General features: G+C 35.2%; 1 protein-coding gene across 5 annotated transcripts in view; it reads right to left on the bottom strand.

The window, feature by feature from the left end:
* Positions 1 to 13,611: 13,611 nt before the first annotated feature.
* The window catches only part of MTF2 (metal response element binding transcription factor 2), a 76,064-nt gene continuing 73,638 nt past the window's right edge, over positions 13,612 to 16,037 (bottom strand). For all 5 annotated transcript variants that reach the window (XM_058538535.1, XM_058538538.1, XM_058538536.1 and 2 more), the window contains one exon: positions 13,612 to 16,033. In XM_058538535.1, coding sequence (XP_058394518.1) covers positions 15,676 to 16,033 — 358 coding nt within the window. In that variant the 3' untranslated portion in view covers positions 13,612 to 15,675. The remainder of the gene's footprint in view (positions 16,034 to 16,037) is intronic.

Genomic DNA, 16,037 nt, shown 5'->3' with positions numbered 1-16,037 from the left:
AAGTAACATCTCAAAACTTCGTTAAAATAGCATATAGAAGAGTCCAATGCTTGGTGGAGTTTGATGTATTATTGGTCATTTCCTTCATACCATCTAGACAAGCCACTCTTCCCCCCCACAAGCTTTAGGCACCTTTCTGCTTCTGTACTCCCATCACTTGCAGATATCTGGGCTTCTGGAAGGCTTGTGTCATTAGAAACTGGAGCCACACTACACTTAATGTAGGTCTGGGGGAAGGGCACAGAATAAAGAATCCAGACCCAAGATGATGTTATTTGAGAGAGGGCACACAGAGATGGACTCTGGATCCTTGCATCTGAAAGAAAAAGGCGAGAAGATGCAGGGCAGGGAAAAAATTTGGAGGTCTTCAATGACCATGAGTCAACAGCAAAATGAACAATGAGAATCAGTTATCAGACATTGAAATGAACTCCCTTATATATAAAGAAAGAGACTACTCCCCAGTTCCTGGAAGTTTTCAAGTGCCAATAATGATCAGATGTTGTGAAAGGGAGTGTTTCTACATCTGACATCAAGTGGCTGGATGGACTAATAAATCTAACCTTTCCACCCTTATTTTAATTCTAAAAGGCCTAGTAAAGCCATTTGTAGGAGCAAGCTGAAAGAAAAGGCCAGAGCTTCAAGAGACACATTTTAGAGTTCTATTTTGTTAGATTTTTGCTTGATATTCAAAAACAAACTGGAAGTGAAATTAAAAACGCAATACCATTTACAATCACTCCAAAGAAAATGACATACATATAAATCTAACAAAATATATAAGGATCTGTATGCTGAAATTATCAAATGCTGGTGAAAGAAATCAAAGACCTAAATAAATGGAGAAACCATGTTCCTGGATTGGAAGGCTCTACATAGTAAAAAGGTCAATTCTCCCAAAATTAATCTAAATTTAACATAATCGTATCAAAATCCAGGAAGGATTTTTTGTAGACAGAGACAGGCTTACTCTAAAACTTATATAGAAAGGCAAAGCACTAAGACAATTTTGAAAAATATTCGAATAAAGTCTACCTATGTTAAGGCTTACTATATAGCTACAGTAATCAACACTGTGTGTGGTATTGGTGGAGGGACAGACAAAGATCAGCGGAACAGAGATTCTAGAAATACACCAAAACAAGTCCAATTGATTTTTGACAAAGGTGCAAAAGGAATTCAGTAGAGAAAAGACAGCCTTTTAAACAAACAGTGCTGGAGCAATTGGGCCAAACATAGGTAATAATATGAACTTAAATGTAAAAAACTATAAAGCTTTCCAAAATATGAGAAAAATCTTCAGGACCTAGAGCTAGACAGTTTTCACACTTGAGGCCAAATGCATAACCCATAAAAGGAAAAACTGATAAACTGGACCTCATCAAAGAGAAAAACTTTTGCTCTATGTAAGACCCTGTTAAGGGGATGAAAAGGTAAACTACAGATGGGGAGAAAATACATGCAAACTACATATCCGAAAAAGGGCTAGAAATATATAGAGAATTCTCAAAGCTCAACAGTAAAAGAACAAACAATTAGAAAATGGGCAAATGACATGAACAGACATTTCACTGAAGAAGATATGTGGATGGCAAATAAGCACATGAAAAGATATTCAACATCATTAGCCATTAGGGAAATTCAAGTTAAAACCATAATGAGATATCATTACACACCTACCAGAATGGCTAAAATAAAAAAATAGTTACAACACCAAATGCTAGCAAGGATGCAAGAGAAACTGGATCACTCACACACTGCTAGTGGGATATAAAATGGCAGAGTCACTCCCGAAAATATTTTGACACTTTCTTATAAAACTAAACATGCACTTACCATGCAATCCAGCATTTATGTTCTTGGACACTTAGCCCTGAAAAATGAAAATGTATGTTCAAATAAAAACCTGTACACAAATTATACATAGCAGCTTCATTTGTAATAGCCCCAAACTGGAAATAACCCAAATGTCCTTCAAAGAGTGAATGGTTAACCTTTGGTACACCCATACCACAGAATACTTACTATGTTGCAACAAAAAGGAATAAACTATTGATACATACAACAATTTGGATGGACCTCAAGGGAATTATGGCCAGTGGGAAAACACCAATCTTAAAAGGTTACACACTGTATGATTCCTTTTATATAGCATTTTTGAAATAAAACTATAAAGATAGAAACAGATTAGTGGTTGCCAGATGTTAGGAATGGAAGAAAGCAAGGAAGTGTGGGTATAAAGGCAGCCTTGTGGTGGAAATTCTGTCTTGATTGTGGTGGTTGCACAAATTTATGTGTGATATAATTACACAGAACTATACACACACACAAATGAGTGCTTGTAAAATTGGTGAAATCTGAATAACCTGGATTGTACCGTTGATTTTCTGGATTTGATATTTTACTGTATGCAAGATATTACCATTGGGGAAAACTGTGTGAAAAGTTCACAGGAACTCCCTGTACATTTTTTGGCCACTTCTTGTGAATCTATAATTATTTCAAAATAAAAATTTAAAACAAAAATGGGGCAAATGAATTTTATACCTGACACAGACATTAGTGTGTTGGTATATACATATTTCTGAATGAGCCCAGGAATGAGTAAAACAATTTACTCTTAACTTCAAATTCAATAAAACCAAAATATTCTCAGTGAAAAACCTATCGTCATTTTAGATATTGCTTCGATTCTTAAGAATTTAGTTATTAGCAGAAAGAAGAAACACTATATTCTTCAGAAGGTTAAGGAATTGAGCCTGATCATTTTTACATGAAATAGAAAGAAGAATCAAGTCAACCTTTTTCCTCTTTGAAGCAATTTCATAATCTAAAATATTGTCCAGAGGTTATACTACAATGAAGTGGTTATTAGAACACTGCCATAGGAAGACCACATTATTTCCCAAATGTTGCAGAATCATTGTTCTGTGAATCTCAACAGAGAAGCTATCCCTGACTTTTTCAAATGCTGACTTTTCCGTGGACAATCATGGCATATGGGTATAAGGAAAATCTTGAACATAGGGTGATTGATTCCTTCAACCATAAAGGTAACAAAGTCTTTTTGCTGTAAAGGATCTTAGAATTAAGGCATATATAGCACATGCAACTGAGAAGCAACTTATTAAGTATAATACAAACTACTGTAAATTCTTAAATGCCAAAGGGACATAAATTTAAAAACCAATGTGTTGGCAATTACTACTTCACTATCCCTTAGACAAACAGCAAAGGAGAAAAGAAAGAACAAAGATCAGTTTGTTTAGCCTGGAGAATAGGGAAAAGCTAGAAAACATTATGCAGATGGCTCACATATTATCAAAAGAGAGTATTTCCTTTTTGGCATCCAAGGGAAGATCAGGATGCAATATTCTGATATTCCCATAGCATCTAATACAAGTTACATTCATCACAATATTCCTAAGGCAAGGTTTAATATTTTAGAATAAGAAAAAATTGAGCATTACTATGTCCAGTACTTTGGAGAACATAAAAGCAAACAATCTGCCCTTAAAGAGTCAACAATATAACTGGGGAGAAAGACTAGTAATCAGGAATTATCAACTACTCATTTTTCTAAGTCAGCTTTATCATTCATTGCTCCAGGCAGTGTGGCCAGACCCCTCAACCTTAGATTGTGTCCCTCTTATGTGTTCCCTCCACACTTTCCTTTCAAAGCACTGATCACACTATATCATAATTAACGTACGCAAACCCTCTACTAGACTCTAGCCTCTGAAGGCAGAGAACATGTCTGTTCCATACACTGCACCCAGCACAATGCCGAGAACACAGTATTTGATGATGCAAAGATGAGGCACACTGTTTATTATTCAGTGAAAAGTAAAGTTTCAAAACAACATGATTTTTTTCAGTAAAAATAAATAGAAATAGATAAAAAGTCTAGAAGGCTAAGGCTAATATACCATTATCTCTGGACTGTAGAACTGGGGGGATTTTCAGAATCTTTTATAGTTTCATGTTGTCTGAATTTTTCACTGAGAAATATTTTTATATCACAGTTAGAAAATAGTAAAGCTTTTCCGTTTTGGGAAAAAAATAACTGAGTTGATAAAAGGTTTCCTCCCGTTTTTCTCATGGACTACCTCCCTCCTTCCCTATCATTGCCCCTTTCTTCTAAACCACATCTTCACTCTCTTGGAACTGCTTCACCAATTCTCTTTGTTGCCAGCTAAGGTACAACAACGGAGTTAAGCAGAAAAGCAATACATGAGAAAGAAATTAGCATTATTTCCTCCAAGTCAGGCTTAATTGAGGAAAAGGAGTACTATTCACCCCAGATATAAATTTCTATTACAAGAAAATCCAATTCTGGATTTTCTTGTAATAGTAACAGGTTTCCTATGAAGGGGATTAATTACTTGTTGACTGTAACATTTAATTAGTTTTCAAGGTCCCCTACTACTGGACTATAGCAAATGCTTGCCATTTTCTAAACCTAAATATATATTTCTCAATACAAACACAAAGTAACTACTTAAAATATTTTAACGCTGCTTTCCAGTGTTAACCAAGAAAATATTCTGACATTTTCATTCAACACTGAATATCTTATAAATATTTTAAGTATTATTGTTAATTTTTCTTCCCAGGACAGTCTTTTCCTCATTCATTTTAAAACTCAAACTATTTGCACATTAGTTTTTTTCAATATTTCTTTTTAAGAAATATTTTCAAGTTTGATTTTTATTACAACCTGCTTTCTATGCAACACCACTTTGGAGTCCAGTATGGACTTTCAAATACACTCTATTTCCAGTAGAGTATCTACCTGGAAAGCCCCACCAAGTATTCTCTTGGAAACACTTCCAAGTGCTTTTGCTTCAGAATAAGCTTTTAAGTAAAACAACACAATGGTTTCCCACTTTAAATATAGGTATTACTTGCTTCAGCAAAACAAATACATGTTTTATTCAGCTAATACCTTAAATCTGCTCTAAACTAATTATTATTTCCATACTACAATAGCAGGTATGATAGAAAACTCACATTTTTACTGCAAGTCCTACATACCTGCCACAGTACCATCATGAAGAAACTTGAGTGTTGCTTAAAGAATGGTGACAAGCAAGGTTTTAAAAAAGAGCATAAGCATCTGGGAAATACCTGGCAAAAGCAGTAGCTATTAACAACTAGTCTTGTTCCATAATCCAGTCCTACTCCACTTCTTTACTCTTTCCATTACTTCCAAGCATCAACATTTTATTCCAACCAAACCTAACTTATTTCCTTACTGTTCTCTGAACAGATCTGCTCCTCTCCTGTTTCCTCTGTTTAACATCACTAGCATCCCAGGTCCTCAAAACTTAAAGACCGCTTAGCTGCTCAGTCATCAAGTATTGTCAGCTAATCTCCCTAATCTCATAGGTATTCTCAACATTCCTACTGCTTTCACTACCTCAGATTTACCTAGATTTAGATTAGCCCTAGCTGGCTTTGCACCTCACATCATTTCTCTCTAATTCATCCTATATACCAGCGCCAAATTAATCACAACTTAGCATAGCAGGCCCATCAGAATCCAGATCATTTCCAGCCTCACCCATGCCACATACTACCCAAACTCAACTATCCTTTTCTGTGTGTGGGCTTCATTAATGCCTTTGCTTACTCTTCCTGCATTGTGGAATGCCCTAATGTGCTCTGTTCTCTACAGGTCTGTTATCATATGTTCCAATTTAACATCCTTCATGAAGTCTTCCTTAATAATTCCTTTTTCCCAAATGTCCTCCATAGCCAGGCCCCAGGCTCTCTCTTCCCTTAAATTCTCTTCCACTCTGACCCCTTTAAATAGCTAAACATATACATTCTTATATTCCTGGCAAAGAGAACACTAAGGGGAAGAGATAACTGTATCTATTTCACATTTTCTTCCTAGTAGTGTCCTGGAAACAATACGCCCTCAAATATTGAGATGTTCATTCTCAACTCCAGGCCTGTTCTCATCCTATTCCCTCATTTTGAACTGAGCTTTTCTTTCCCTTACCCTCTATTTAAGCTAACTCATCCTTCAAGGTACAAACTAACAAATACTGCAGTACCAATTAATCTCATTTCTCCAGCAATATAAAACATATTTGAATACCTGTAGTCATATACGGTTTTCAAATGTTGCTTAATTCTCATGTTTATTTCCTAACTCCTCAAGACTATACCATTCTCTAAACTATACTCTTTAAACTCCCCCTCCAAAAAAATCCCTTTGAATTTATGTATGCTATTTCTTATCCTACCCAATTTTTGCCAGTCAAAATCCTATTGTTCTTCAAAGCCAAATTAAATTGAGATTCCCTTCAGTAAGTCCTTCCCTAATGCCTCTCTTAGGTTTACTGTAAGTTCCTATGGAACTCTGTACCAATCCTCTATAGTACTTATTACATTTCAATTCAAATTTAGTTGTATTTATGTCTGTGTCCTCCATAATTTAAGAATTCAGAGCACAGCTCCTCATGTTTCATTTCTGTCTTCACAACAACTCATAGGTATTCAAAGCATGATTGCTGCATTTGAAAAAACAACAGCACAAAATGGCTTGAAAAACCATTTTCAGGAACTCAAGTATTTTTTTTTTTTTAAAGATTTTATTTATTTATTTTTTCCCCCAAAGCCCCAGTAGATAGTCGTATGTCATAGCTGCACATCCTTTTAGTTGCTGTATGTGGGACTCAGCCTCAGGATGGACGGAGAAGTGGTGCCTCGGTGCGCGCCCGGGATCCGAACCCGGGCCGCCAGCATTAGAGCGCGCGCACTTAACCACCAAGCCACGGGGCCGGCCCAGGAACTCAAGTATTAAAAAAAAAAACAAAAAACACAACCCTATAATAATACGAAAGTAGGTTGAATTGTCTCTCTCCAAAAAGATATGTCCAAGCCCTAACTCCAAGTACCTGTGAATGTGAGCTTATTTGGAAACAGGGTCTTTGCAGATGTAATCAAGTTAGGGATCTTGAGATGAGATCATCCTGGATTTAGAGTGGGCCCTTAATGCAATGACTGGTATCTTTAAAAGAGAAAGGAGAGAGAGATTTGACACAAAGGGTAAAGCTGTGTAAATTGGAGGCAGAAAATGGAGGGATGTGTTTACAGCCAAGGGATGCCCAAGACTGCTGGCTGCTACTAGACGCTACAAGAGAGGCATGGAATGGATTCTCCTTCAGAGCCTCCAGAAGGAACCAACCTTGCCACCACCTTGATTTCAGACTTCTAGCTTCTGGAACTGTGAGAGATAAATTGCTGTTGTTTCATTCCACCAAGTTGGTGGTAATTTGTTATGGTAACCCTAGGAAACTAATATAATTACGTCAATAGCATAGCTTTTTCAACACCCAGAAAAATAAACTTTTTATCTTCAAAAAAAGAGCAATAATGTTCTTAAGAAATAAACAGATTTGAGTTTTACTTAACTAAAACCATATTTTACCTAAACTTATGATGAAGTGGATTTTGTTTATAAATAAGCAGTGGCTTATCTTAACCTGAGTTCAGTGCAACCTCTCAATATAAAATGTTTTGTGTTAAAAGTATACAATTTTAAAAGATGCAAAATCAAAGTTATACCCATATATACTATAATAAAAAAATTTACGCTACTTCTAAAGAGAATAATCATGGTAAACAGATAAGCTCTTTTTTTTTTGGTGAGGAAGAGTCACCCTGAGCTAACATCTGTTGCCAATCCTCCTCTCCTTTTTTTTTTTGCTTGAGGAAGATGAGCCCTGAGCTAACATCTGCGCCAGTCTTCCTCTATTTGGTATGTTGGTTGCTACCACAGCATGGCTTGATGAGTCGTGTAGGTCCGGGATCTGAACCTGTGAACCCGGGCTGCCAAAGTGGAGTGCACTGAACTTAACCACTACGCCACAGGGCCAGCCCTGAAGTTCTATTTTGTGATGATATTTTCACTACAATATAAATCTTAATGTTGTTCTTAATGGTGAAGGCTCAGATTTTCAACGTAACTTGATATTGGGTATGGGTCAATAGTTTGTTTACTCTCTATAAAAAAATTTAATCCAGGGCCGGCCCCATGGCGGAGCGGTTAAGTGCACACGCTCTGCTGCTGGAGACCTGGGTTCGGATCCCGGGCGCCCACAGAGGCACTGCTTGTCAAGCCATGCTGTGGCGGCGTTCCATATAAAGTGGAAGAAGATGGGCACAGATGTTAGCCCAGGGCTAGTCTTGCTCAGCAAAAAGAGGAGGTATGGGCATGGATGTTAGCTCAGGGTTGATCTTCGTCGTGAAAAAAAAAAAAAATTTAATCCAGCAACTTCCCTTTAACTCTTATACCATGTTTCTAAATTATCCAACTTTTGCTTTTTTAAGTCAGAGTGTGCTTAAAGAATACAAAAATAATTTCAGTGAGCCTAAACCAATAATAAAGCTCTCAAATGCCAACCATAATATAAAAGATTGGGTATTTTGTTAATTTTGCTTATCTATGACACTGGCATCTTCAATTAGCAGATCAAATTTGATTATAACATGGCTGACAATACACACATTTTCTCTAAAAAGGGCCCCCAAATAAATGTAAATTATATTCGAAAGCACATGAGTCTTTATATTAAGTACTATTTTTAAATGCAAACTCAGTTTTAAAATATTTTCAAATTTTTAAAAATTTCAAAAATAATTTCAAAAAAATCAAGAGTTTGACCCTACTGAGACATTTTAAATTATATCTTCCACATAAAGGCAATAACCAGCAAAGGTAAGTTAATTTTACACATTTTCCTGACTTATTTAGCCAAAATCACAAAACAAACCAAATTTAGCTGTGACATACAAACATTATCACATGAATTTGGTAAAACAACTATTTTCTTAGAAATTAATTATGATTCTCTGAAGCTTGACATTTTAACTGCAGTTAGACAACTTCAGCTTTTAAAATACTAAAAAGTTAAATTACTAATATCAATTCTTGTATTCATTTAACCTATAAAGTCCTGGGGATTAGTACTGAATTATTGCTCTGACTGAAAATGCCATCTCCTCTCTATTCCTTTAGGCTACTTTTATGACTATTAAATATGTGCACGTTATAAAACCCGTCAATTTGCTATTCTCTAAAATGATACTATTCTTACATGACAAGTCCATACTAGACAAAACACTATTTTTTCTTTCCTGCAATGCACAGATGGCTTCAGCCAATTCTAATACCTTGTTGGAGAGGAAAAGCCTAGTGGCTTGTCTAAGACTTATGGAAGCACAGTTTTGGTTCCTGTATTCCTCTATCATCACATCTCTTCCAGAATCAGAAGCATATCTGTAACAGGTCCATTGATTTTTTTTTTGAATTGTAATTTTGTTTTTGTCTTACTCCACTTACTACTTAACAGAAAACCACGGTGCTATGTTTTCCAAGCAGTTTTTGCTATCTTAAGATAATCTGAAGATCAATTACAGAGCCACAAAATAATCAACCTACTCTAGCCTACATTACAGTCTTATCTCACTTACCCAGCTATCAGATTTCTAAAAATCTGAACCACGTATATATTATAAAACAGGAAACAAGAAAAACAAAATGAAAAAACTTCTTTTTACTTTTTCTCAGAAGAAAATCACTCTCAAACCCTCACTCAAGAGTCCAAAAAAATCAGAATTGTGGGTAAAATAAAATTTTAAATTTTATTTATCTATTTTATTTATGTTATGTGTTACAGAAAACAAAATAATGTTTAAATAACGTTTAATTGCTTAAATAACGTTTAGAAGCTAGGTGGGAGAGAAAGGAAAGGGAGAAAGCCACTCAATGCGTAGTGACGAAACACGGATTATTAACATGGGGACTGCTACACAAGATATGTGAAAGGCAGACCAATATAAAAGCACCACCTAGCCTAAGTCATGAAGAGTAAGGACAAGATTCCTCCATCCACATCTAGATCACTGAGAGTACCACCATATTACAGCAACATATAATAAACGAATGTTTACAATCTTTCAGTAATTAGGAAAAGGTTAACATGCTAAGAATGTTTTAACTTCATGTTTTAAAAACATGAAGTACTTAAAACATTCTAGAAAAATCTTCAATAAAGTGGCATTTTTGCTTAAAGAACTATGGTTTATAAAGAAGTATCAAAAATGGGTTTCTAATGACATAATTCTTCACTGGAAAATTTATAACCAGAGGTAAAAATAACAGAAAGTCTAAAATATAAAGTTATATAAAATTATAATACAAAAAAAATTAATGGATCTGTTGTAGATATGCTCTTGGATTCTGGAAGAGATGCGGTGATAAAGGGATACAGGAATCAAAACTGTGCCTCCATAATTCTTAGATGAACCAACAGGCTTTCCCTCCCCAAACTCTCTGCAACAAGCTTCATTTCCTTAAACTTCCATATCTCCTCAAGGAAAAGTTTAACTTCAGGGATATCTAAGTAAGCTTTACATATTTTTAAAGGAACTCAAATTCTCACAAAATCTTGTTTTCGTCTCAAATTCTGTATAGGAAAAATTTCCTTACATTCCACTAATTCTGTATAGGAAATTCTCTATAGGAAAAACTTCCTTATATTCCACTAATCGTATTAAGGATAAAATATTAAGATGTCAATTACTGGTTAAAACAACACTAATTATAATCCTTCACTAAGTATATATTATTAATACTGGATGCTTCTATTAACATTTAACTTAAATTTACAACTTCTTTTGAGTAACTTTTGATGTAATTTATTTACTTATATAAATTGTAATATTCATAACAGCAATGTAATCCAATTTTTAAAAATCATTCAAAAATGGTATTTCTCCAGCAAAAGTAAAACATTTAAAAAACCTAATTTCTTAAAAAAATTGTTTTTGGGGGTCGGCCCGGTGGCACAAGCAGTTAAGTGCGCGTGCTATTCTGCGGCAGCCGGGATTTGCTGGTTCGGATCCCGGCGTGCATCGTCGCACCGCTTGTCAAGCCATGCTGTGGCGGCGTCCCATATAAGGTGGAGGAAGATGGGCATGGATGTTAGCCCAGGGCCAGTCTTCCTCAGCAAAAAGAGGAGGATTGGCAGATGTTAGCTCAGGGCCAATCCTCCTCACACACACAAAAAAAATTTGACTTCGGTGAGCTTACTTTTAACTTCTGCTTGATACGAAAAAAGTATTTTTCACTAGCTGCTATATATTGATTCAGATATTGTCAACATTTTTCCTTTTCAGTACTTGACATAACTAATGATGTACTGAATAACCTGGCTAGAACTAAATAACAAAATATAAATAATTTTATTTAATTCTCCAAGTCCAGGTCACACACAAAAGCATTGAGGACCAAACATAAACAACATCCACAAAAGTCATTGGAAGCTAATAGGCATGTGCAGACCACATCTCACAATATTACTTCAAGACTGAACAAAGTTCTCCAAAACATAGCTATCCATTCGCCATAGTTTCGTGGCACTGATTCTTGCACATATTTTGTGTATGTTCCATGAACTCAATATCAGTGCTGCTCCTGTGATACTCAAGAAGACTCAACAAAAGTAATTAAATACTAAAGAATAAGATATTTGTCAAGTAGAGTTGAGCTTTGGAGGGCCACAAACCATTATCTAAGAATTTTTTTGCCCCCTCCATGAATCAATTTGTGCCCACGTAGGGACTATATTACTCCCATGGAGAAAGCATGTTACAGGGTAAAAAGAAAAAGGGAGGGCTGCCCCCATGGTGTAGGAGTTGGATTCGCGCGCTCCGCTTCGGCTGCCCGGGTTTGCAGGTTGGGATCCTGGGCAGAGACCTACACCACTCCCTGGCCATGCTGGGGCAGCGACCCACATACAAGGTAGAGAAAGACAGGTGTTAGCTCAGGGCTTATCTTCCTCGGGTAAAATAAGAGGAAGAATGGCAACAGATGTTAGCTCAGGGTGAATCTTCTTTACCCAAAAAAAAGGTGGAGGGATTGAATTTCTTTTGGTAAATACAAGGAACAGAACTTAGACTACTGATTTTAAACAGGATATATTTTTGTTTTATCCAATAAGTACATTTTATCATCTATGAAGGTTTTGTTCAATTGTTTGCTTGCTTAAATCCAGTGGAAAATTTTCTTGAATGAGACATCATATTCCTTGAAAATGCTACAAAAGTGAGGAGTTATTACTAAGCATCCAGTTTCAATACTCATCATCTTCAACAAAGAGAAAATGCAAGGGGAACAAGCAAAGAGGAATTTTGTTGGGTAGAAATGAGGGAAGGGGAGAAAAAAAGAGTGAACTGGTTAATTTGCAGTCTTATTCTGATTTTAAATATAAAGACAGCATAATCTTTTGATCTGGCTATTGCCCCAAGACATTTTGATATTATAACTTAAAAGTTACAAATATTATATTTGCTCCCGTCTACCTGTTATTCAGAGAGCCAATCAGTTTGCTTTCACAGCTTCTCCCATCTCCAAATTTGTATGAGTCAGACATCTTGGTTTCTCAATTGCTACTAATTAGAAAAGAATCCATGATCAGATAAAATTCTCACCTTACATTTAACTGTCAAGTTTTTATGTTCCTGAGGAAAAAACATGACTGATCAACTGTCACAGAAAAAAACAAAGGAGACTTTTGGGAGTGTATATTCATAGAGGTACTCAAATGTAATTAAAGAGGAAAACTCCCAGACACAAACAGGGCATTTTTTACTATTTCCCAAATTTGCACGGACATATTCCTTTGCCATCACATCCTCATTCAAACAACTCCAGAACCACATTATAAAACAGTCTGCTGTAACTACGCAAGTCAGATCATATTCCAACCAAAACTTAATAGTATCTAACAGAAACTCAATCAAGTAGCCCAAAACACAGAATTAGTTCTACCCTCAACACTGATAATAGAAATCTTCTGAATATATACACAAGAGAAACCAAACATGCATAGTTGGACACACCTTGCAAAATAAAAGGGGAAAGGAACCCTCAACATCAGTGAACATTCACTTCTACTAAACATTTAGTAACAAAATATAGCTAGCAAGATCTGACTTTATCATCCCTACATCAGAATTTATAGAATAACTGATAGCTCATATTCTGATCTAGTTGGATCACCTAAGGGCCTAAGAATCTGTATTTATCATTTATTATCAGGGTATCCATAAAAATGCATTTGTTTTGAATAAAAATGGAATTAAAATGAGTAAGGTATATTATTTTTACATCTTTTCTTTCTGTAGCCTATGGGCAAAGATTTTTAGGAAAAAAATAGAAAATCTCTTCATGTGAACCCTGACACCGTCTACGTTAGTAAGAAGAAAAGAAAATAAAGTTGAAAAGCCTGAATTTTTTTGAAGTTTGGGGACAGGGTAGATAGAGGGAGATATATTGTCTTTCAAGTACCAAGTGTACAAGCTGGCTAACCAGTTTATTTTTTTAAAGGATCACTTAAGATGAACATGCAATAATTATTATATTATTTGGGGGGACAAAAAGAAAATGTAAGCAAAGTTTTATAAAGATTAATTCAAGTGAACATATTTACAATGAAACTGAAAAATCCTTAGCTCCCTGGCTAAATCAAAGCAGTCATACACTGCACCAGTGTGTATTTTCAAGCAAATACAGAAGCAAAACTCATTAGCTCTTTAAAAAATACACACATTTAATGTTGGTCTGTTTTAATTCTAAGTAAAGCAATTCCAAAAATACAAACTGAACATCAGAGCCATGTGAACCACCATGATAAAATAAAACAGACATTCACAATAATTACGTCTAAAGACAGTTCAGCTTAATAAATCATCTTCCAAGTATGCTAAAGAAAAAGTTACTAAAAATACTGCTGGTGTTCAGTTAGAATTAAAGGACTTTGGGGAAAATGAAATAATATGATACAAGTGGAGTGAATAAGGTTACACGGGATTTACATTTTCCATTACCCCTAGATATAAACAAACATTCAAAATCAACACAAACTCTGTGTGTTATTCAAAATATTGCAGCTGCAGGAAAGGCAACTTTAAATTAATAGCTAGGGGAAAATCAAGTTTTGGTGGAGGTAAACAGAAGTGACAGTTTTTAATTTGCACTTTTGTAAAGCTCATTTATACCTGGCCAACCAGGAACCAAATGCAGGACAACGAAGTTCTCTGCTTCTTTTGGCTATAATGTGACAAGAAAAGATCATCTTTTGAAGATGTTTAAAGAAATAAAGCAACTTTCTTTATAAACAGTCAAATAATCAATTAATGGAATAAATAAGTACTAACCCACATTTTTACCGCTCTGTAATCACTACACTTTACATATTTTTCATTTTGGCGGCAAATTCCCCAATTTTTAGGCTAAAATCCACCAATCACTTTTAAGAGTAAAATGAACAGCCACCAAAATAAGAATATTCTTCTGTTTACTCTTTGGCTAAAAAAGAAAACAAACAAACAAAACAAAACAAAAAGAAACAGAAGACAACTCTAACACTGGTGATAAAAGAAACTGTTTTTTTCTTACATGTAAAATAAAGTTATCAATTTAAATCTTGGTACATTTTATAAAAACAAGAGGTAATGTTGTAATAAAACAGCAGTAGCCTTGGCAGGCACCATACTGTTTGTTAACCCTGTGCAATAAAATACTTTGTTCATACTACACTTATTCAACATGACTAACAGTTACTACAGACATTTCAGGAATCTTCACGGGACTCCTATACACTTACTGTCAAAACTGAGAGACATTTACAATCATAATGTGCCATGAAAACTTGAAAACGTTACTTCTAGTAGGAGATAATGTTCATATTATTTGAATTTGTTTTAGGTACTGAACAGCTGAGTTACAAGGACTGAAAGTGAAAAGCATTCTAAAAGCCCATGAACACTGTTGTTCACACCCTTCTTCAGAACACACTAAACTTGTTTGACACATTTCTCTTCATACATAGCAAGCAACAGCACCCAATAAAAGCCTGAGAAGAAATGCTGCTGTGTAAATACTGCAACTATTCCTGAAAAAAGAATTATGGGATATATACTCCAAAGCTGCCCATTCCCATAATTTGCATTGCATAGGTCACATAATCACACACATATATATACACGTGTGTATATATATGCACATGCAAAGAATATATTAAGACGACAATGAAGTCTAGTCACAGAGCAATTTACAGGCTCAATATATTTTTTACACTTTGCTTGAAAGAAAATTTCAATATTTTACAGTCTTTTAGAAGGCATTATATACACTGCACTTTATGAAATCTAAAAGGTATTGAAATAAATTTTTTCCAACATTTTGGTAACAAAACAGACAATGTTTCTCCAAATACTTGTGCTATCTATCTACATGATCTGTTTGCTCTGATAACCACTAATCACAAAAACTGACTCAATGGAATAATTAGAAAAATTATCTAACACCATGCATGGGTTTGAATCATTTTTAATATCCTATCCTAAAAACATTCTACAAATCTTAAGATTTAAAAAATTAAGTCTCTGCTCTGATTTTTAAAAGATAGCTTTTTATGACAATATCCATAACATTGACAGGTACATGTTAAGGCTAGTATCATTTCCTTTTGTGAATTTTTTTGACTTTTTATTTTTTTTTTAAGAAAGATAGTAAAAGCCAGACTCCTTTAGGGCTTTGAACTGTACCTACAGAAAATGAGAGTGCAGTGAACATAATGTTCAGTCCTACAGTCAAGATGCAGTTGCTCCTTCCCATTCCACAAGATACTGCACCTTTCCATCAAGTGTCACCCGACGAGCCAATACTCGATATTTTTCACCACATGCTATTCTACCTGCAGCACCAAAATAACTGGTAATGGAGTTTTTTAGATGATTGAGTTGTAACTCCTGATCTGCTAAGTTATTCAAAATCTCTGTGTTGAGTTCATCAAATTGGTAATCTTCTTTGCCTTCATCATCTTTTACGATTTCTGAGTTCTGAGTCTGGAGTGCTCTTCTTGGAAGACGACCCCTTCTCCTCCGTAAATGTGGTATTGCAGCAGGCCAAGATCTTCCTGTACGAGTTCTTTTTCTGGAGTCAGATAATCTAT

The sequence above is a fragment of the Diceros bicornis genome, chromosome 4 (assembly GCF_020826845.1).
Source record: "Diceros bicornis minor isolate mBicDic1 chromosome 4, mDicBic1.mat.cur, whole genome shotgun sequence".
NCBI classification, from domain to species: Eukaryota; Metazoa; Chordata; class Mammalia; order Perissodactyla; family Rhinocerotidae; genus Diceros; species Diceros bicornis.
The sequence above is the reverse complement of the archived record's forward strand: the minus strand, read 5'-3'. Positions and strand labels throughout refer to the sequence as shown.